The 23,943-nt window shown below is 37.0% G+C and overlaps 4 protein-coding genes across 4 annotated transcripts in view; 1 reads left to right on the top strand and 3 right to left on the bottom strand.

Annotated features, from left to right (window-relative positions):
• LOC146471402 (uncharacterized) overlaps window positions 1–2,169 on the bottom strand; it is a 2,307-nt gene extending 138 nt beyond the window's left edge. Inside the window, exons 1-4 of the mRNA XM_085120917.1 lie at window positions 2,102–2,169; window positions 1,228–1,459; window positions 710–825; window positions 1–324 (exon numbers count right to left, since the gene is read on the bottom strand). The exon at window positions 1–324 is cut by the window's left edge and continues 138 nt beyond it. Coding sequence (XP_084977043.1) covers window positions 127–324; window positions 710–825; window positions 1,228–1,459; window positions 2,102–2,125 — 570 coding nt within the window. The 5' untranslated portion in view covers window positions 2,126–2,169 and the 3' untranslated portion in view covers window positions 1–126. The remainder of the gene's footprint in view (window positions 325–709; window positions 826–1,227; window positions 1,460–2,101) is intronic.
• Window positions 2,170–10,271: 8,102 nt separating this feature from the next.
• Window positions 10,272–11,801, bottom strand: LOC146471401 (uncharacterized). Its single transcript, XM_085121061.1, has 3 exons — window positions 11,726–11,801; window positions 10,946–11,061; window positions 10,272–10,511 (listed from the first exon to the last, which is right to left on the bottom strand). Exons 1-3 carry the CDS (start codon window positions 11,799–11,801, stop codon window positions 10,314–10,316), a joined length of 390 nt encoding a protein of 129 aa, XP_084977187.1. The 3' UTR covers window positions 10,272–10,313.
• Window positions 11,802–15,408: 3,607 nt separating this feature from the next.
• Window positions 15,409–18,283, top strand: LOC146471400 (uncharacterized). Its single transcript, XM_085121023.1, has 2 exons — window positions 15,409–15,644; window positions 15,812–18,283. Exons 1-2 carry the CDS (start codon window positions 15,531–15,533, stop codon window positions 16,820–16,822), a joined length of 1,125 nt encoding a protein of 374 aa, XP_084977149.1. The 5' UTR covers window positions 15,409–15,530; the 3' UTR covers window positions 16,823–18,283.
• Window positions 18,284–21,043: 2,760 nt separating this feature from the next.
• LOC146471399 (uncharacterized) lies at window positions 21,044–22,090 on the bottom strand. Its single transcript, XM_085121024.1, has 2 exons — window positions 21,859–22,090; window positions 21,044–21,709 (listed from the first exon to the last, which is right to left on the bottom strand). Exons 1-2 carry the CDS (start codon window positions 22,088–22,090, stop codon window positions 21,045–21,047), a joined length of 897 nt encoding a protein of 298 aa, XP_084977150.1. The 3' UTR covers window position 21,044.
• Window positions 22,091–23,943: the final 1,853 nt, after the last annotated feature.

Genomic DNA, 23,943 nt, shown 5'->3' with positions numbered 1-23,943 from the left:
AATTAATGATTGCTCGCTCAAGAGCGTGGAATCTTAATGCTCTTAACAATTAATTATAAATGATTAATGATTATGCTCTTAATGATTGTTGAAAATTCCTTGATCTTTTTCTTAAACTCTTCATATTTAAGTACGCGTACTCCTTACAAATCGGATTTTCCGATCCTTATGTCGGTTACTGGACCGTATTAGAGTTAATCTAGCTTTTCTATCACAACTGCAAGTGAGATACATTCCACTATCGTTGTGTTCATAGGTGTAAAATTCTTCAACAGGAATCTCCTTGAAGAGGAAGTCATTACCAGCTGTACTGCATTGCTGTCTCTGTAATTTAAATGAAACTAAATTAATTTGAGTAAAAAATTTAACACATATCCTTCAAAGGTTTGTTTTTTCTTGCATTGCCTTGCATCCCTCTATCATCTCTATAAATCTTTCCACAAAATCTGAAAAGAACGACTTAGAGTAACAAAAACCCTCGTGGTGTTGAGAATAATACCTTGTACCAGCAAAAAAGGCACTTTCATCATGTAGTGATGCTGTTGTGAGAAAGTAAATTCTGGTCACTATAGTCATGTATAGTGGCTCAAAAGGTTACGACTTTCAGTTTTTGAGTCAATAAGAAAGAAATACTGCAGCCTGCACAGAGCCTGCAACAACGATTCCTTTTTTGGCCCTTTTTTTCTTTTTCAAAGCTCTCTTCACTCACCTCAAAAACTGTATTGTTTCCATTGATGACCTTCAGTGCATATTCCACGCCTTTCCACGTCAACTGAATGCACTTCCGCTTTCCCTCGTTTGTTCTGATCCTTATCATCCTAAACCCTTTTAAAAAAAGAGAGTTAAAACAGGTGTGTAATTGATTAATAAACTAGATACTAAACGAACGGATAGATGGATGGATGGACTGATTGATTCGGGAGTTCAGTTGATTGGTTGATCGCTCGATCGATCGGTCGATTGATTGATTGATTGATTGATTGATTGGTTGATTGATTGATTGATTGATTGATTGATTGATTGATTGATTGATTGATTGATTGATTGATTGATTGATTGATTGATTGACACCTTCCGTGTTACACTCTAGAGAGTTCTCGAATACCCTCATTCATTTATTCAGTCGCTATATTTTATTTATTTATTTATTTATTTATCCGTTTATTTGTTAATTCTACTCAGTCACCAATAACCTCTTTTGAATAAGAATAATTTTGCTCTACTCACTCGTGAGTTGATCGTCATTCGTCAGTGAATCATCTGTCCTTCTTCCGTTGCACCTCACCTCCAGTCGACTAGTAGCCATGTTATTTTTCGATTGATCAACGGCCATGATTAGATTACCGACGCAAGGAGTCATAGGATCATCCTTTTCTTCTCTGTAATTGGAAATAAGGCTAAAGAGTTTGACCCTTTTGGGATAAGCTTTCGTACCATCCAACAGGAGTACGACCACCATCTAAAGCCAATAAGCAATGAATAAAACATGTCAGTGACCAAGAAACGTTTTCTGTGTCTTACAAGGGACAACAAATGATTAACAGACAAGTTTTGGTAGAAACGTCTGCCTTCCTGCGTACTGAAGAACTGAGGAAGGCGAAAGTATCGGCTGCCGAAACAGTTCTTTTAAATTGAAAATAGTCGTTTTATATCGACAGGAAATACTGAATTCATAAATGGTTAACGCTCTGTTTAGTAATCAGAAAAACAAATAGGCTGCGTGATTATAAAGAAATGTTCATATAGTAAAATTTCTAATTGACGTAAGTCTTGACCTAAACTTGAAAGACTGAGCAAGTCTGAATGGAATAACAACTAAAAAATGATTTCAACAAAATGAAAGGAAATCGTTCAATATATTTATGAAAAATCAGGTAGCTCTTATACCAAACAACTGTCTCACTACACTTTAAAACAATTCGGTAAATTATTTTTTTGGAAACCGTCTAATAAATAAGCAATTGTTATATCGATAATTTATGATGCGTGCTAACGAACACACTTCAAACACTTAAGTAAATTAAATATAAAAAGTACAAACAATCAACATAAATTCAACTTAAACGATTGAATATAGAACAAATCTGTTGTTTTAACTTACTGCGAAAATAACTTTAAGCTCCATGAAGCCAACGTAACTGTATCAGTAAAAATACTCCAAAAACTGATGAGTGACTCAGTACCTAGCTCAAGACTAATGCGCCTTATTTATACTATCCGATGCTTCAAAATAAACTATACATGTCACAGTTTGGGAATGTAGCAAAAAATTTTGTAAATGCTTTGGAATTTTCATCCTTTCATTGCGTTTTGTAAACGTGAACGGAAGCAATACGCATTGACTACCTTTTCTTTTTAATTTTATTGGAAAGAGGGAAGAAGGAGGAACCGTTGTAGGAAATGTGCCTTCCCACAGCTCTAAATAAAAGGCACAGCAAGCCCTCGTTTCATATTTTAACTAGAATTTTAAATAGCAAGGCCTTTTAAAAGAAACTCCGGATTAGCTAGCCTCTGCATGGTAGCTGAATTTGATTTTCTTTGCCGTTAAATTAGCGGAAACGCCTCTGTAGGACACTCCTTTACTCAACAGTTGCAATCGACCGTCACTCAACAGAGTCTATGGCGTTAAGAGAAAACGGAAACAAAGAACTTTTAACAGGAAACATGTATTGTGTCAGGGGTTAATTTTCTAAAAATGTTTTAAGTTTGTTTTGTTTTGTTTTGTTTTTTACCCAAAGTTTTATTGTATATAGCTTCACAAGGAAGATTGTTGGCCTTCGAAGTCGATTTTTTTTGTGAGTTCAACTGTTAAACTAAAGCATTCTTCTACAAAGATGAGTGCACTTCTGAGTGCGCAGAAGAAACAACAAATTATTAGAATTCAAATAAAGAACTAGCTTCGGAGCAGGAACTCCATATTGTAGTGTTTGATCTTCTCTCTTTTACGACTAGTGAGATCAGTATATCAGTATATAATGTTAAGATGGAAGATTTGGCTGAAGAAAGGTTACAATCATCGAGAGCATGGTTGTCATTGTCACTTGACTCTTATTGTATAAAAATTCATCCGAGAGACTAGCTTTACGGTGTTCTTTAGGTACGAAATACTTGTAGCGCGTGGATGAGGCAGCTAAAATTATGAGCGTTTGTAACGGAAAGCTGCTTACCTATCAATGAGACAATCTAAAGTATGCAGCAATTAAAATAATTTCGGGAATTTAGAACCGTAGAACCTCGCCCTGTGTCTAATGCATTCATCCATTTACTCATTATAAAAAAGAACTTGCTCATCCAGGCTGAATCTGATTTCTGGCAAGGTGATCCATAAATTTCTGGAAATAGGCGCTTATTTCTAGCAATTGTAGAGGTCTTTGAGAACTTTAACTCTTGATAAAGACTTGTAAACTAGTTAACTATCAAGTCACTTGGATACAATATAATATGTAGGAGGGAAAACTTGGGGTGGACCTGAATACTCCTATACTGACAATCAATATCCGTCTTTCTTTGCCACCCGCACCTTGTCAGAGTCACGCTATTGTTGTTTAGGTGCTGAAGACAAAGAGAAGAGAGGAAGTCTGATTTTGCCATTTAACCGTGTCAAACTCCCTTTCGTCAGTTTACACAAGGCAGTGAGTGTCTAGACACTATATTATGTTGGTCTATATTGGCTTTTTTTTTTTTGTTTTCGTGATGTCAAAATGTATTTGTATTTTTACAGTCACTCTACATCACGTGTGACCAGTATTTTTACATTTGAACAGAGTTTTCAAATTTTACAGTTTTTAAACATCGCCAGCGAGATTTCAGAGTTCCCGTAGAAATTTTCCTAGTTTATTATCGGTCATTAAATCTAATAATTTATCTACCTAGAGAGTGACAGTGCGACGTAGCACCCTGAAACCAAGTCGCCTTGATCATCTTACGGAAAAACTAAAAAACAGAAAAAAAAAATGAAACGTGTTATGCACTGCCCTTGGTCGGTCCGTATAAGGAAAAACTGTGCCCTTGGTCTTAAGTAAAGCACGTACGAAAGATACGTTTCTTGCGTACGTACATACCGGGAGGTCCATATTCAGACCTCCTGGCCAGTGAATAACTTAAATGCATTGAATAGGTTAAGTATACGCCATTTCAAAAGAATCTAATTACGCAAAGGACTAGCTACGAAGGAGATACAACACCAGTGCAGGATGTTTTAGAAGCTATAGAAATGGAACTGAAAGGAAGCGTGACCATTATCGTGCAAAGCAACAAAGACTAGGCGGTCCGTAACTACAATCGTTTTTATTGCCAAAGAAACAGTTCACCACATTCCAAAAATTATCCACCCGGATGGCGTTAAAGCTCATTCGAAGCACCCACTCAAACGGAGATATATAGAAGCAAAGGTCCAAACTACATTCGAGGTACCTTAAACAAAGCCAATGACACTAAATCGAAATTTTGCTTATAGAAAGGTATAATATTTTCACGCACAATCATACAATAAGCTATGCTATAGATCAAGTGACACTTGGTCATGTGATTGTTTTCCTTAAAAAAGCGAATATTTGACAGGTAGGCGACGGTTTTAAGAAAAAAGATCAAACAGAAACGCATTTTTAAAATAAAGATTAAATATCTCCAGGAGCCCCTCCCTTACCTCCCAGGCTTTCTTTTCGCAACTGCTTAAGTTACGTAAATATTTAATCTGTCACACGCAGTTCAAAGATATGTTTCATATATCCATATTTACTGAAAAAAAAATGTAACAGAATTTGATCATTCAGTTGATTTTGTATGAGGATTGCATGTTATGATTCTTTCCCTTAACAGCTATATCCAGATTTTTTAAAATTTGTTTAAACGCAGACAGCTCCGATCTAAGCCTACACAATTCCGAAAACATTTCAACTTAACCAGTGCCGCGACGATGTCCGGTTCATTTGCATTGAAATGAAACCATACAGTCAAAGTCCTAAATTTTTTAAGGTAAGAAAGTTGCTTCAAGTTATTGTTTGAGACATTGTAAAGACAATTACTGAAAACTCCATTTCGCATTTTTCCTCATATACCCTGGTTCAAGTTATTGTTCAAGAAAATAACAAACAATTTATCACATTTTTCTGCATGATCCTTAATGGCAGGAAAACCAATTAATTAATGTTTATACTACGACACAATAAAAACAAGAAGTTGAAGAAGGAACAATATTAACGCTATCAATTTTAACTTACGCGCAGTTGTATGCCGCTCGACAATTGTTTAGCAGTAAAAGATGGCAATTTTAAGTGTCTGTGTTAAGCCAGCCTAAACTTGGTTGAACATATATTTAGAATACTTGTAAGTGCAGGAAACCTTTAGTGAGAACTAGATTATTCCATGGAATAGGTCAGTGAAGCTCTTTGCGCTTTGAACAGTTTTAACGCTTGATTGACGAAGATATTGATTAATGGGTCTAGTATTGGGAAATATAATTGTTATCTTTTGAATTTCATGCACTCTCAAAACTCACAAAACTGGTCGCTAAGAAGCCTGAACGACATAATCGATCGATCCTGCGTCGCTAGTCCATGTCCCCCATAAAGGATTATTATAAATTCGTTCACGCTAAAACCTTCCTACAATCTAAACTGAAAAGAAATTAACACAAATTGATGATTAACAAACAGCAAAATATTGAGACATCATTCCAATGGTCACGTAATTTGGGGGGACACAGTTAAACAGTTCTATAAGAATGTTCTCGTTTAGCGTGGCTTTCATTTGCCTGATTCCCTGTCACCGTTTCATTTTGTCGCTCATTCAGTCCACACGAACGAAGATATAAAAGCGAGGGCAATTTTGGGTGACACAGTTGAACAGTTCATTAGGAATGTTCTGGTATGCTTTCCGTCCTGAAATTTTGTCCACGTAGTGAATAAAGGGGCAAATTTTGCACCGTGCGCGCGCATTTAAAACTGCCGAGTTGATTGCCAGTCGGCACATGGCAGTCTAAACATTTCTCTAGATCTTCATCGTGTTAACACAGAAACCCACAAAACTTTAGAACAAATATTCATCATCCAAACCGGTATGAATCTTCATCCTCTCTTGATTTTAGATAATGGATTTCGTTTCCACGAAAACGTTTTAACAACCTAAAGCCGGCGACACACCTGGCGATTTTATACGACGATCGCGGCGAAATGCGGAGACACCTGGCGATTTTTTTCGCCGATCACGACGATGTGTCACTTCAACCTTGTTCCCGGGCTCCATCGAAGGGCGTTTTGAAAGTCATATGATAAAAAAGCTCAACCTGATTGTTTAACTTTATTGGCGATTCGCGGCGAAGAGCGTATACAATCGTGGGAAGGGGCACACTTGGCGAATGCTGGCGAATTTAATCGCCGATATCTGCGATTTTATACGCCGATCGCGGCGATCGGCGAAAATCGCAATCGCTGTACCGGGCATACCGGGCATACCTGGCGGTTTTCTCTGGACACGGCCGGTAATGATCCGTTTGATGACTTCATTACAAACCTAAACATAACTAAACTTGAAAATGAAGTAAGAGATGAACTGGAAGGTGAGGTTACTGTTAATGTATGCCAAGATATTCTCCGAATTTTTAAAAGGGGAAAATCGCCAGGAGATAATGGTTTTACGTGGGAGTTTCATAATTGTTTTTTTTTTTATATACTCGGCCAAGATCTTGCGGATAGCTTCAATGTTTCGTACAACGCAGGTGAGATGTCTATCTCCCAACGCCGAGGCGTTAAAACCCTTATCCCGAAAGAAGACTCTGATCTTTCCTCATTAAATAATTGGCGCCCAATTACGCTACTTAACCTAGATTACAAAATTGCATCCAAAGTGATTGCTAAGAGAATAGAAAAAGTCCTCTCGCTTCTAGTTAGCCCAGACCAAACAGGATTTATAAAAGGATTAGGTACATTGGTGAAAATATTAGACTCATCAATGACATTCTGGAACAAACAAGAATCCAGAACATTCCAGGTATTCTCCTACAACTGGATTTTCAAAAAGCTTTTGACACAATTGAATGGAATTTTATCCAAAGAACAATTACATTATTCAACTTCGGGGAATCCATCCAACGTTGGGTTTCTACCTTTTACACTAATACCCAGAGTGCTGTCCTAAATAATGGTTTCAGTACAAACTATTTCGCACTTTCAAGAGGAGTTAGACAAGGATGTCCCTTATCCCCCTATCTTTTTATTCTCGCAGTTGAACCTTTAGCTTGTAAGATCAGACAAGACAAGGAAATTCAGGGAATCAATATCTTTCTAAGGGAATTTAAAATAAGTCAATTTGCCGATGACACCACCCTCCTGAATAAGAATAGCAATTCAGTCAGAAGAGCCATCACTGAATTAGACAACTTTAATTTGGCGACATATCTGGTTTAAGGTTAAACCCCTCGAAAACTAAAGCCCTGTGGCTCGGGGCCTTGGAGACATTGTGAAGAGAAACCATTCGGATTTAAGCGGCCTAAAGAGCCTGTTCGAGTCCTAGGGACGTACATTTCTTATGACGAAAAGCAAAATGAAAAATATAACTTCCAAGCCAAACTGCAGAAATTGCAAACTGTTCTGGACATCTGGAACTGTCGCAATCTTACAATATTTGGAAGATGCCTCATAGCCAAATGCCTTGGAATTTCGCAACTGGTTCACATGATTTCAAATTTTAACATCTCAAGTGACTATATACATGCTGTTAACTCTGCCATATTCAAATTTATCTGGAGAAAGAAAAAAGACAAAATCAAAGGTAAAATAATGATCTCAGACTATGTCAAAGGAGGTATACGCGCACCCAGTATAGATGTCATGGAAAAGTCGCTGAACCTAGCATGGATTACGAGATTTTTACCTGAAGGGTAAACTTACAAGGAATCTTGGAAGGTCATTCCCAGTTATCTGTTGGAAAAATTTGGTGGTCTTAATTTTTTGTTAAGATGTAACTATGACAAGAAGTTTCTTGCGCGGATAAATTTACCCTAGTTCTAAAAATCGATTCTTCAAAATTTTCTAGAGCTAAAAATATCCTACAAAGATTCTCCATATGAGGAATTTGTGTTATTCAACAACAAAGATATTCTGCTGGATGGATCTACTATCTTTTATAGAAATTGGTTGAAGAAAGGTGTATACCTTATACAGGATCTTCTAAATTCGGACGGTAATTTTCTACCGTACCCAGAATTTATAGAGAAATATCAGGTAAAGTGTAATTTTCTTGCTTACTGGCAAGTCATCTCCGCAATCCCTAGGCATCTCCTAGAGATGGCGAGGGCGACCGTCATAGATAAAACAAATTTCATGTCAGAACAGATGTTCCCACTTTCATCAGAAACCTCTATTAACTTACTTAAAATGAAAAACAAAAATTATTATCGATTATTAATTAACACGGAGAAAACGGAACTCAAAGCGAAAACAAACTGGGCTCGTGATTTACGGGAAGACCAAATCCCCCTGGAATCGTTTTTTCAGTGAAATCCAATTTTTATGCAAAGACAATAAGCTAAGAGAATTTTACTTTAAACTTTTACATAGAATAATAGTCATTAAAAAGGAGTTATTCTTGTATGGTATAAAAGACAATATGTTTTGCGAGTACTGCCAAATGAACAATTCAATTATTAACACTTTACAAAACTGTACTTTGACAAAACAATTTTTTTCGGAAGTTATAAAGTGATTCAATAATGAAAATGCCACCTCCTTACGCTACTCACATATAAAAATATTATTTGGTAGAAAATTTGATGATGAAAATGTAGATTCGTATTTCGTCAAAAACCTCAACTTCACCCTTTTATATGCTAAGTGTTATTTATATAATCAAAAGATATTGTGTAGTGAAATTTCCATGATTGATTTTATAGCAAATATTAACAAGAAATATTCCTTGGAAGGTCTTAGCATGTAACACTTTCGTAATATTATAATATTATTATAGAATGAATATGTAAATGATCAAGTAGATGATACCTTGTATATATTTTGTAGTAGTGCTTGTAATCTCGTTTTCTTGTGTGTATGTGTATTATTTTTAGCAAATCCCAATCAGAAATATTCATTGGAAGGTCTTACCATGTAACACTTTCGTAATATTATTATAGAATGAATATGTAAATGATCTAGTAGATGATACCTTGTATTGATATTTTGTAGTAGTGCTTGCAATTTCGTTTTCTTGTGTATGTGTGTGTATTCTCAATAATAATAAAAAAAATATAAGAAGGTTCTAGCAGCATCATCCAATGCTATATGGATCGATACAAGCTGGAATTTAGAACCTTGAGAGTCTTTGGAAGTAATTAGATGTAGTTATACGGGGTTTTCTTTTTGAAGAGGGATACAAATGTAGACTTTTTAGGCTACTCTTTTGGATGAAAATGGAAATTTGTTTAATTATTCAGTGACGATTATGGATTTTGAAATTGAATTTTGTTGAAACAGGGTGATCTCCTCCCATACCCTTTCTCAATCCTCTCTCTCCCTAACCCAGGTTAATAAATTTCATCCCTCTCTGCCCATGTTTATGACAGGATATTCTTGTCAGAAGGGCTGGTAGACCGTCTCTCTGAGTATCGGACTCGCTGCTGATACCACGTTTCGACACCCGATTCATACAACACTCGACACACTTAATAGAGGTTCCATTTTATGGAACGCCATGACCCCTAGAGTCGGATTAGTAGCAGATAACGAGATTAAAGACATTGGAAGACAACTCAGTAACTTAAATGCATTCAAAAAGTTTAATTTTAGCTTAAGGCAACATCAGACTCTACCCTTCATTTGGTTCTATCGTTCACATAAAGAATTCGTTTACAACTGATTTTCTTTCTTAGAACATCATCATGAAAATGGCCTTTTAGGCCATTTTCATGATGACGTCAATTGACTACAACTACCAGATATCATTTCGTTTTCCTTTTCAAATTCAAATTTTGTAATCCCAGTGGAGAGCAAAGAGCAATAGCTCTAATTAGCATGTGAAAACAAACAACTGAAGGACTAGTTTGAAAGTTGTAGTCAAATGACGCAATCATGAAAATGTCCTATTGTGAATTTTAAATTAAAGCATAATAACAGTTGGTAAAGCCTTGATATTTTCTGCTCGTATACAAAATAAGTAAAGATCATCTTTCTTTTACCCTTTCTAGCTTTTCATCCAAAATTTCAATCAAGGATAGCGTCTTGAACAAATAGAAAACAATATTTAATGCTTGCTCGCTCGACAGCGTGGATTCTTTATGCTCTCAATTATTGTTGAAAATCCCTTGATCTCTTTCCAACACTGTTTTAAACACGCGTACTTCTTACAAATCGGATTTTCCGATCCTTATGTCGGTTACTGGACCGTATTAGAGTTAATCTAGCTTTTCTATCACAATTGCAAGTGAGATACATTCCATTATCATTGTGTTCATAGGTGTAAAATCCTTCAACAGGAATCTCCTTGAACAGGAAGTCATTACCAGCTGCACTGCATTGCTGCTTCTGTAATTTAATTAAAAGTAAATTAATCTGTATTAGGGTGAGTGGAAAGCACATATCCTTCCAAGCTCTATTTTGTTATTATTTTTAAGAAAAAGCCAAGTGATGTCGAGAATCAAGCCTTGCGCTAGTAAAAATGGAGTTTGGGTTTAGCTAATTTAAAGTAAAATGAACTTTGCTAAGCTTGTAAGCAAAGCTTCCTCATAAGCTATGTCCACATGTTCAATGTAGCCGAATAAATGAGAAAATTTTCTTCCAGGCATCATCTCCTTTGTGTTAATGACCTGCATGCTTGAGCAAGTAGAGATGTTGTGGTAAGAAAATAAATTCTGGTCATAATATCGGCTCAAAAGGTTACTCCTTTCAGTTTATGAGCCAATAAGAAAGAAATACTGCCGCCTTTTTTGGACGACCTCTCCACAGCTCTTTTTACTCACCACAAAAACTGTATTGTTTCCATTGATGACCTTCAGTGCATATTCGAAACCTTTCCACGTCAACTGAATGCACTTCCCCTTTCCTGCATTAGTTCTTTTCGTTATCATCTTAAATCCTTGTTAAGAAAAGAAATTAAAAAAAAGCGTGTGTGATTCATGTGAGATTTCTCTGTAAACGACTAGCCAAATGAAAGGACAGACGGATTGATTGATTGATCGATTGATTGATTGATTGATTGATTGATTGATTGATTGATTGATTGATTGATTGATTGATTGATTGATTGATTGATCGAAAGATGTAGTATAAAACGTACAGCTGCATTTGTGAGAAACAACTTTATAGGGTGGCCTGCTTAACCTATGAGGTGATGAGCAAACCAGCTTATTTACACCGTATATAAAATACGCAAGAAAATATAATGTTGACAAAACTGAGAGTCAACGTTGAATAAAATAAATGCCTTCAATAAAATACAAAAGCTTTACAAATTAAAATCTTTTAAAGTTAACTATTAAAATCACTTCAAAGTCATTGTCTTTCTTATAGTTCTGCTATCGCTTCCACATTAAACGTGCGGGAGATAATGAGTGTACTTGAGAGTACTGACTTTTGCATTTTGTTTAGCACGCGCTGCCCTTTGGCACCTAATCTCGGCTTCTGCATTACACTTTAGACATTTATACAGATATAAATTTATTTATTTATTCATTCATTTATTAGCTTGTTCATTCTGCTCACAAAGAAACCTCTAAAGAGTAACAATTTTTTCTACTCACTCGTCAGTTGATCATTCGACAGTGAATCATTTGTCCTCAGTGTTCCGTTGCACCTCACCTCCAGACTAGTAGCCATGTTAGTTTTTGATTGATCAACGGCCATGATAAGATTACCGGGACAAGGAGTCATAGGATCGTCTTTTTCTTCTCTGTAACTGGAAATAAGGCTAAAGAGTTTGACCCTTTTGGTATAAGCTCTCGAAGCACCCAACAGGAGTACGGCCACCATCTAAAGCCAATAAGCAAGAATAAAACATGGCAGTGACCAAGAAACGTTTTCGGTAAAAGCCTAATTGTATTTAAAAGACAACCTTTACTTTCTCTTTCTCATTGCTGTGTTTTACAAGGGACAACAAATATGTAACAGACAGGTTTCGGCAGATACGTTGCCCTTCTTCAGTACAAACGTTCTACTTGAACTAAGGAGGGCATGTCTGTTAAATTGAAAATCGTCGTTTTATCTCGACAATAAATACTGAAATTGATAAATGGTTAATCCTCTGTCAAGTTATGAGAGAAAAATAAGCTGCGTGATTAAAAAATGTTTATATAGTAAAATGTCTAACTGAAATATTATTTGATCTTTCATCCGCAGTATAAATATCTTTTATATATTTCTTTTTTTCTGAAATTTAAGTATGTTTCTTCAAAGAGACTGATAATTGACTGTAACTTGTTCAAGACTAATCGCCTTTATTTATATCGTTCTTGGACCGTGTTCCTTTTCTCTTTCTAAAGCTGCCATATACGATGATGTTTCTTCTATTTGATCTTTCATCTGCAGTTCAAAATATATGTTTCATATATTTACATTCGTTTAACTGAAATATTATGAGCTACAATCAGAATTGAACAAGTCTTTACCTAAACTTGTAAAAGTGAGTCTGAATGAAATAAATACTGAAAAAACGTGTGCAATTCGGAATGAAAAAGGTAATCGTTTAATGCATTTGTGAACAACCAGATACCTCTTATATCAGTGTACTATAGATAAATTCAGTAAATTATTTTTTTGGAAAACCGTCTTATAACTAAGCAAGTGTTTTACCAAGATATAGTGTTCTGTATGCTAATCTACATACATCAAAAAGTTAAGTAACTTTTCAATAAATTAATTTTAAAAAGATACAGTACAGCTTAAATTCAACTTAGACAATTAAATCTAGAACACTGAATCTGTTTCACTTACTGTAAAAATAACTTTATGCTCCATGAAGTCCACTCTTTTCAGATCAGCTCAGTAGAAATACTTCAAAAGACTGATGAATGACTATACCTAGCTCAAGACCAATGTGCCTTATTTATACTCTCCGATGCATGAAATTGGACTATAATGTCACAGTTCGGGAATGTTGCAAACATTTTGTAAATACTTTGGAATTTTTATCCCTACGTTATAAGATAATTGCTTTTGGTAATCTTGAACGGAAGCATTTGCCCATTGACCACCTCTTCTTTATTGTTTAATGGACAGAGGGGTGAAGGTAAGCATCCAGGGAGTACTGCGGCTATAGCTTTGCTAGCATCCCGAAAAAAAAATGCAAGGGCAAGGCCTCGCAAGCCTTCATTTTATGATTTTAACTAGTAGATTAAATAACAAGGCCTTCTACTATAATTTTCAGATGAGCTAACCTCTTGACGCAGCGGTAGGTGAATGTGATTTTCTCCCTCATTAAATTAGTGGAAACGCCCCTGAATATGCACGCCAGAACATGCGATGGACCATGAGTCTATGGCGTTAACAGAAAACGGAAACAACACATTTTAAACAGGAAACAAGTATTGAGTGAGAGACCAATTTGCTAATTCCATATTGTAGTAGGTCTTTAGTGCCTGGTCTGCACTGCGATATAGTACATGTCTTTATGTTTCAATGCAAGATTTGGGTAGACAAAGATTACAATCGCCGAGAGTATGATTGTCATTGTCACTTGATCCTTATTGTATAATAGCACTTAAATTCATCGGTAAGACTTAACAGTGTTCTTTAGGTACGAAATAGTTGTAGTGCGTGAATAAAGCACCAAAATTACGACCAATTGTAACGGAAAGCTGCCCGTGATAAAAAAAAATATTACCTAACAATGAGACAATCTAAAGTATGCAGCTTTTAGACCACAAATTGAAATAATTTTGGGAATCTACTTCCCAAATATGAATTTGTTTATGTGGAAAGATAATTTCTTACCATCAGAACAGGCGTAATGTTTCAGTAACATCCTTATAGAAGTGAACACCCCCGTAGAACCACGCCCTATGTCTAATGCATTTTATGCATTTATCCGTCACTACAATGAAAAAAGAATTAGTCCACCACGGCTGAATCTGATTTCTGGCATGGTGATCCACAAATGTTTGGGAATAGGCGCTTACTTCTGACAATTGTAGAAGTTTTTAGGAACTTTAATAATTTTTTGATAAAGACTGGTTAACATTCAAGCCACTTGAATACAACATATATGTAGGAGGGACACCTCGGGGTGGACTTGTCTACTTCTTTGACCACAATCAATATCCTTCTTTCTTTGCCAGCCGCACGTTCAGGGTCACGATATCGTGATTTACGCGCTGAAGACAAAGACAACAGAGGAAATTATTTTGCCATTAAACTGTTAAAAAAACAACATCTGGAATTAAGTGACAAGCTACTCAGTGTTTAGAGTTTTGAGTACTGGAGCTTCGAATTATCGTTTCAGTTTGGTCTTAAATGGTTTTTTTTTTTAGTTCTTGTTTTGCGTGTTGTCAATATACTTGTTGTATTTTCTTCAGTCAATCTACATTACGCGTGACCAGTAGTATTTGAAATTTGAATGGAGTTTTAGAATTCAAATGTCAGCTTTTACGAGTAACAACGCCAGCGAGATTTGCATATGTAATCAAATGGTGACGGAAAAGGCTCGGAAAATTATAAGAATTTTGACAAAACGCGCGTGAAATGTTTTTCTAATTTTACCAGTATACCATTTGATCATCTTTTAATATTATGGGTGACAAATTACGCCCACAATTGTGGTTGGTTTACACACGCAGGCAAAAAACTGTCCGAGTACTTTATCCAACTACTAAGGACGAACCCTATCAGGGTTTTTCTCAAGGTGATTTTCATCACACCAGTTCTCAAAAACCCTCACCCATTTAATTGCGCTATTTCGCGTATTTAGGTTACCTGCAACTTCTTTTAATGCCGTAACTTCTTTCATCCGTAACATTTTTAAACCTGGACGCCATCTTACGGGAACTGAGATACAGGAAACGTTGCCATAGTAATTTTGTAATTTCACATGTGAAATTATAAATTAACGCTGTAATTTCGCGCCAAAATTAAGGAGTTATTTGTCACCCAGGATATTAAAGCAGAAATTTACTTTAAGTTAATTTATTTACGGTGCAAAGCTAAGAGTTTTGCCTTAAATTACAGCATAAGTCTTACAAGAATAACAAATTGTTTCTCAAGTATGTCTAATTTATTTTTGTTTTTTAGGTTATTCGCCTTTTTTGGGATTTCCATTCAAATGTTGCACATTACAAAGACTGATTTTCGAATGTTCTTTTCATTCTCGAAAATACTGGTCATGGGTCACATAGACTGTCTGTAAAGCTGTAAAGCCGGCCACAATGCAAAACAATGCCTTCCAAAATTATTTTCAGATTTTCGCTACTTATTCGCCGCTTTTTCTTTTTTACATAGTTAATGGAGGGGGACTGGTTATGAAAGCCGGCGAACTTCAAAGGCCTGAACAAAAGAGGTTGCAGAGAGGTTGAAGGTACCAGTCACGTGACCACGAAGGTGCACACTTAAAACAAGATGGCGAACGGCGCAGACGAAATTTTCGTATGGGGAGACCATTTTGAGACCATTTTAGACATTCTGGAAGACGACGAAGAAATAGAGGAGCAGTTTATATCAACAGTTAGTGAGGTACGTTTAGTTTGTGCTTATTTGGGATCGAGACGTCTTATAAATGAGCAGAAATGCCGTGATCAACGTCGTTTGAAATCGTAAACAAACTTCGCTGCCAGAATTCTAAAGAGGTAGTAGAAGGAATGTCCTACCTAAGTTTTGATGTTTTTTCTATTATGTTTTAGGCTCAAAAGCAAGAAATTGTTTGCCAGGACTGTGGCAAAAAGTACAAGACAAGAGGTGGTTATGAAAGACACAGAGTTGCTAAGCATAGTCGCACTGCAACCGAAGCATCTCTGCGGCCGTTCAGTTTGAGCCTTCTTGAAGAAATCGTGTCCAGTGCGGTTTGTAGCATAAACGCAGCTGAAGTCTTTGCTGAAAGTTTAAGGAGTGAACTAAACAGCTATACATATCAGCCGATCCTCGAAGGCACTGATGAGTTCTCTGCATTAAAGACGTTGTATGATGACTTCTTAAAGAATGGAAACCTCGAGAAGTTTTATAGCAAATATTATGCTACAGTGCCTCTGAAATCTACGAGATTTTTCTGTGGACTATCGAGAAACGCGGCGACACTTCTGTCTACTAAAGTTGCTGATAGCTTAATCGCTTTCTGTAAAAAGCAAAGAGAAAGCCCAGGAACAATAAACTCCGCAGCTGCTCTAAAAGAGAGAGAAATGGCTGGCCTCCAATATCTTGGAGGATATGTTCTCCATAAACTACACAAAAAGCATGCAAGAGCCAGTAGCAGGGAAAGTCAACAAGCTATGGCTCTTCTAAAAGCAGGAAAGATGGAACACACTGGTGATTCCAATCAAAAACTTATCTCAAGCCTAAATCGTGGTGGACTTTGGAGTATTACAGGGCCTGCACAGAAGATCTTTTTAAAGACCGAGAGCTGGTTTAAGCAAATTACACCAAATGTTGATTTGCAAGGTGTTGATCTAGCTGGTATAACACACAAGGCCATCAGTGACAGTGACATACTAGCCAATTTTAATTTGATGGTTACTGATGCAGATGTTAAACCAGACAGCCATGTCAGCAAGGAGGTTTTGTATGGCATTGTTAAGTTATATGTACGGGTTCGGGCATTTTCTGTTGCTAAGGATGTTATTCAAAAATATAAGATCCAAACAAAACAATCTAAGGCCAAATCTTTACGCAGGGAAATTGCTAGGAGCCAAAGTCATTAACAACCAAGGCAGGAGTAATAGGAACAATCATATGTAGCCAATTTTCATTCCACTTTTAATCCATTTTTTTTCTTTTTCTATTAACCATGACTGTAAAAATAAGTTTCTACAAAACAATGTTCCACTTCAATTACTGTAAGAGTTTTATTAAGAATATAAAGCTCACAAATAACTCCACTGTAGCTTTCAAGATAATTAACTGTAGAATAAAAACGTTATACCGCTTTAAGTTGCACACCTTGTCAATGGTGAACTATATTTCAAAAATGAATTCTGCCAAGTAAAAATAGCTTTATACCCTAGTTTTTAAATTAACAATAATTGGATGACAAGCTCAAGGCTTCTATGATCTTTACTACAGCCTTCTAGAGAGTAAACTGTACAATACGAAATGTTAGGCCTTGGTCAAATGGATGATAGTCGATGATATTTGAATCTCCCTGAACTATCATGAACTATCATGCACATGTTCAAACAGATGGTTGCCAAACGGGAATGGCGCTCAACTATCATCAACCATCTTGTATCGTTTGACCACAGCCTTATACCTCTTACATGTAAAAGGGGATTGTTGCATACCTTGCCAATGGTGAACTATCTTTCAAAATTAAACTCTGCCAAGTAAAAGTAGCTTTACAGCTATTTCAGTTAACGTTGTCGGTTCAAAGCATAAAGCTAAAAGACAAGACCGAAAGTTTACGCGGGATTTTTATGAATAAATTAATCAAAATCAGTCATGCCTGGAGAAAACAACAGGTTGTAATTAGCAGCACAATGACCTGCACGTGCAGGAATGATTTTGATTAAATTATTCATAAAAATAATCCCACAAAACATTGCGGTCTTGTCTTTCAGCTTGATTTTAATCCGACAACGTAAACTGAAGTAGCTGTATACACTTGTAACAATAATTATTAGAGGGCAAGTTAGAGGCTTCTATCAGCTCATAGACTGTGTGGTTTTTAAACAGTTGGTCACTGGCTTATGCTCACATGATTTAGAATGACTGATTTGCCAAAAAATACTGTATGCTATAGTATTCCATACTATGGGAATTAAAACAAATTCAGAAAAAAAATGTAGGAGCCCTTTTTACTGGGCAAAACCCAAATTTTTTTTGGCAAATACAATTGTTATAATATATGAATGGTAAAAATGCAAAAAATAGCAGTTATTATGGTTTCATTCAAGAAAGACAAAAAGCACTGTGACCTGATGACCTCAAATGCTTGATTCTGAAAACAAAATATCTCTGTGCAGTGGGCTCAACCGTAATAATAAGAATTGAAAATAATATGGACCATTGTTCATAAATCCAATACCTACTTCTGTGAAACTGTTAAATGTTGTGAAATAATTCCTTGCTACACATATCAGAAAAACATGTCAAAATTCTCAGACAGCCACTTCTTTGTTAGTTAACTTTGTGAATGCCTTAGCAGTGCTCTTTTTTTAATTTCACTTGTCCTGTGATAATGATACATAAATTACGCAAGTCCTAGCTGGCAATCACAAGCCACAGTTACAGTCAATTCACGTCACGTATGACCAGTATTTCCGAGAATGAAACGAACATCCGAATGTCTGACATGCGAATGGAATGTTGAACATTTCTCTGGAAACTTTTTCCGAAAAAGACGCATTAGCAAACAAAAAAATATTCAAAATACTTGGGAAACAATAATAATTGTTATTCTTGAAATACTTAATGCTGTAATGTAAAGAAAAATTCATAATTTATACCATCAATAAACTAGGGAAGTTTCTACCGGAACTCTGAAATCTCGTTGGCGATGTTCAAAACTGACATGTAAATTTCAAAACTCCTTTCAAATTTCAAAAATACTGGTCACGTGTGACGTAGATTGACTGTAAATTAAACTTTGAGCTTTTTTCGACAGGGCAATTTCTCATCTGTTACTTGCACCCATGCTCTCTTCCCGTCCTTCCTTCCTCTAGTGTTCCCACTTTGACAAGAAATTGACCCCTGGATTCTAATAGTGTTGCTATTGTACCCAAACTGACTTATGTCTGGGTTGTCACTTCGTCTACCGAGCTGTCGCTGCTTACCAAAGAACTCTTCCGCAGGATCCTGACAGAATCGCTCTGTCAGAACAACCTCCATGCCCTCTTGAAGAAGGAACTTGGTAGACTCAATAGCAGATTGAACAGTAAGCTGGAAGCCTTCGTACGTCTGCCAGGAGAGAAACATGCGTGCTCTTGCATTCTGACTGAAGTTTCCAGGTCTGTTTTCAGTGCTCTCTTTCCAGCTTCTCAGATACTCAAGGAATTCCATCAAGAACTGAAATCTATGAAAAATGTCCAAAACAAAAAAAGAAAACATTTATTGTTTGAAAATAGGTTTAATTAGTGTAGAAATCATGATAAATAAAAAATGGAAACTTTAAGTTGTGAGTACAGGTTTTGATTTATTTATCATAACCGAGCACTAGACAACAATACCAGGGAGGCAAAACATTGAGAAGTAAGGCTTATACTTGTCACAAAAAAATTTCCTTTAGTCATTAGTTTCCACAAAAGAGGCAGTGTTTTGTATTACTAGGAGCAACAGATAAATATAAATGCCTACCCTCACATCACAGTCATTAGCATATGACAAGTTATAACCCTTAATAACTTCAAGACGTACATGTATCACTAAAACCAAATAATTTTTCTGCTCATCACTTCATGTAGAATTCATACAGAGAATAATATTATTGTCAGATGTGTCATAAGCACTTACAAACAGTGCCTAAAAGCTTACTTAAAACTAAAATGCCAAGAAATGTAAAATTTGTATGACATTAACATCAGTTTTGCAGGGACATTAAAATGACTAGATATACATAATAAATTAGTATCTGCCATGAAACTAGACATACCTTCCATCCTGAACAGATCTGTAAGGAGCCAAGAATGGCTTACGCTTCCTTTGGTGCTCTGTAAGACTTCGCACATTGAGGCAGTCGAAGAACTGGTCCACCATCTCACAGAGTCTGGAAGTACCTGCAGCCTCTGGTGGGCCGAAGGTCTTTAGCACTGATGCTACAGAGGCACTCAAGACCTGGGCAGCGAGATTAACCCGCATAGCAGAATAAGCATTCAGGTTGATATGATAATACGTCAGCCTCGGTAAAAGTTTCAGACCATTATCAACATCCTGAAAAAACATCTCTGTGATGTGCTGCCACAAGATGTAATTGCCATCACTCCACATATATCTTGTGCAGGTGCCAGAGCCTGAGCTCTTCAGGCAGTTCCGGGTGGTTTTCACAAGGTGTGGTGCATCCGAAAAAAAGTAAATGAAACGGTGAGGGGCATAAAAGTTCACTGTGCGGTAGCACAGGTCACCACCAGCATTACCATCGAGTTCTTTATGAAGACGATAAAATCTCCTGTTTGGAGAGGCACCATCTGAGGTTGCTCCAACAATCCACAAGTTACAGGAGGTTTCCAGGATGCCGACTGCCTCCCAGAACAAAGGCATCAGTTGTGCAGCAGTGATCCCAGTAGTGGCAAAGTGTGCAAGTGCAAACTTGAGTTCAGTGCAAATTCCTCGTACAAGAAATACGAGAGCATGTGACGCAATGACATCAGCTTTCTCTAATGCAGCAAAGTTCATCTCTGGGTCACCAAGGTCTGTGAAACCAATAAGCTCCCCAGTCACCTTGTCGAGAACAAGATTTGCATTCACCTTCATCTCATCAAACAATAAAACAATGTAACGCTGGACATCAAAATAGCCTGATGTCTCTGACTTGAGCACTTCAATCACCTCCTTCTGAAACCCTCTCTTAGGTTTTATTGCATTTCTGTAGTCCTTCAACCTCCTTTGGCTTGGCAAAACTAGCACTCCACTATTCCGTAGTTCCTCATAACATGACGGACTCTTGGCAGCCAGAGATAAACAAAACCTGATTATCATAGGGTGATAACGCACTCCTGTAGTGCTCCTAGTAAATAGCTTCCTTTGTTCTTGCCAAAATAACTTCATGAATGGAGTTATTTTAGTGTCTGCAGAATCGAGGATTTTCATAAAGTCATTACTAAGTTCGTTGTCAATATCCATGCTTGACTTTTCTAGCTCTACACGCATTTCACTCAATGCTTGTTCAAGCTGTGCGCACTTCAGCCTTTGCTCCCGTAATGTTAACTTTATCCGCTCTGGATCTGTCTTTGTCACCGGGGCATTCAGGTGTGCAGGCTTAGAAGACCTATTTTACTTTGCCTTTTGTGCACTGTTTGCACATTCGGCATACGTTGTGCACACAGAACAAGCTTCTTCTTGCTTCTGGATAAGTAAACATCCCTTGGCTCTCCAGAAACCTTTATGAGGGAACTGCTGCTGTTCTTCTTCTTCTGCTTCCTCTTCTTGTTCACTCACTGTGTCAATGGGAACAACGTGATGAAGCAGCTTACTAGTCAGTTCCAATGTTAGCACTCCACTACACAGCTTATAGCCCTCTAGTTCTTTGACTAAATTTGACATTGTAACATTCTGCATTGATCGGCGGTACTGCAGATATACAGGGTGGTCCTCCACTAAATAACAACCATACACTTTGATAGTAAATCCCAGGCTGTCATCTACGATTATTTCAAGCTGTGGCAGTATGTATGGCTCAGCCATTTTTTTGAAGACAGCTCTGTCCACTGAGAACTTTGAGATCCAGTCACCAACTGTTTTCAGACTCTTTGCTCGCTGACTAAACTCCTGGAAAGTACTGTAGAATGTTGTAGAGGCAGGGGTTTCCACAACATCTTTCACCACAGAGCGCTCATGTCGTGGAGTTGGCTGGCTGCTTTGGTGGCTTTTCGTTGGCATTTGGCGCTTCGGCAACACCCCGAATCGAAGTTTCTTTTTAGTCATTTTTTTAGCGACAACTATAACAGAAGGAAACGAAAATAGTTATTCACGAATTAGGCTTTTTGAGGAAAGGAGAAAGAGCTAACTTCACAGATCTCCTGTGTTGTTTATAGACGTTTCGAGCCTTCCCAATCATCGATTGAAGAATTTATAAAACCATACTTACATATTTCAATATCCTCGGGGTCAAAATGCTTCTCGCATGTGTAGATCTTGTCATCTTTGATTTGTCTTCTGAAGTCCTGGTCGATTTCCCTGGTTTTTTTTAATTCTCCTAGCCACTCATCACGCCATCTTCTGTGTGCATCATCCTTTGGCAAAGGCACCTTGAAAAATCCGATTCCTTTGGTTCTTCTACACGAACCACAGCCATAAACTGAACAGTTAACACCGGGCATGACTCAGGAAACCTTTTCTTATCAAATTTTGAATATATAGTCGTTCGATATTCGATAAAACGAGAGAAAAGACGGACGATTCGCATAACAACTACGGACTGGCCGCCATCTTGAAAATCTGTGTGCACCATCAAAACCACGTGACATACCAAAAAACACAACAAAGAGTTCGGCCTTTGAAGTTCGCCGGCTTTCATAACCAGTCTCCCTCCATTAACTATGTTTTTGACGACTTTTTCGCGGTCTTGTCTTGCCGGCTCAAAGGGATTATGTAATTGAGCGACAATGCTGTCGAAGGCGATTCTACAATAAGCAATAGACTGTTACGATTGTTTTTTTCCCGTCATTTGCGGCTGTTTTCCCGCGAACAAAATGTTTTGAAAATGAACAGTATAAATACGGATAAAAAAAAGAGGTAAAAATTTAGTCAATTAACCCAAATAATAGGTGTCTTGGTCACGTCCGCAAAGGATTGTTGAAATACTGTAACACATAACAACGTGAGAACATGTTAAGAACTTTTCAGGCTCAAATTGCCAAAATTAATAAGAAAGTTTAAACTCAGCCAGCCACAAAATTAGGCGTTCTTAAGAAAATAAAATTAAAAAAAAGGGTACTTGATACGTCATTCTCCGTTCGTGAACGAGCGGTTTCCTGAAAATCCTACAATTTGATTGGCTCCGGGAGCAAGCAGAACTTTCCTTTCTCTTTTTCTTCTTTTATTTCTCTAGGATATATTAGAAAGTTGTTTTATCGTTAGTCAAGCCTTTTTCTCTGAGGTTTACGTGTGGCTTTCATGCAAAATGATCGGCAAAATTTAAATAGAGCGTGACAGTGCGACGTAGCGCGCATAGACTGTTTGCAAACCAATTCACCTCCATCATCTTAAAAACGAAAATCTGAGAGGGGGGGAAGAAAGAAAGAAAAGAACGAAAAGAAACAGACAAAAAAAAAACATATTATTAACTGGGTGGTCCGTATGGGGAAAAACTGTGCCCTCGGTCTTGAGTACAGCCTTCGACCAATGGCGTCGGGACGTACTCAAGACCTCGAACAAAGTATACGGACCGGTCAGTACGTGCATGGAACCAGGTTAAGTATACTCCAACTCAAAAGGATTTTATCACTCAGAGAAAACAACACCAGCGCAGGATGTTGTAGAAGCTATACTATATATGGCGAAACGGAACTAAAAAGGAAGCGTGACCACTGCTGGTTATCGTGCAAAGCAGCAAAGAGTACAAGAGTAACCAACAGGAGTACGGTCACAATCTAAAGCGAATAAGCAATGAATACAACATGTCAGTGAGCAAGAAGCGTTTTCGGTAAAAGCCTAATTGTATTCAAAAGATAATCTTTACTTTTCTCTTTCTCATTGCTGCGTTTTACAAGGGACAACAAATATATAACAGACAGGTTTCGGCAGAAACGTTCCCCTTCTTCAGTACAAACGTTCCACTTGAACTGAGGAAGGCAGATTGAAGTATTTCTGCCGAAACATGTCTGTTAAATTGAAAATCGTCGTTTTATGTCGACAATAAATACTGAAATTGATAAATGGTTAATCCTCTGTTAAGTTATGACAGAAAAATAAGCTGCGTGATTAAAGAAATGTTTATATAGTAAAATGTCTAACTGAAATATGATTTGATCTTTCATCCGCAGTACAAATATCTTTCATATATTTCTTTTTTTTTTTCTGATATTTAAGTATGTTTCTTCAAAGAGACTGGTAATTCACTATAACTTGTTCAAGACTAATCGCCTTTATTTATATCGTTCTTGGACCGTGTTCCTTTTCTCTTTCTGAAGCTGCCATATACGAGGATGTTTCTTCTATTCGATATTTCATC

The sequence above is a fragment of the Pavona decussata genome, unplaced genomic scaffold (genome assembly GCF_977016875.1).
Source record: "Pavona decussata unplaced genomic scaffold, jaPavDecu1.1 SCAFFOLD_105, whole genome shotgun sequence".
Taxonomy (NCBI): domain Eukaryota; kingdom Metazoa; phylum Cnidaria; class Anthozoa; order Scleractinia; family Agariciidae; genus Pavona; species Pavona decussata.
The sequence above is the reverse complement of the archived record's forward strand: the minus strand, read 5'-3'. Positions and strand labels throughout refer to the sequence as shown.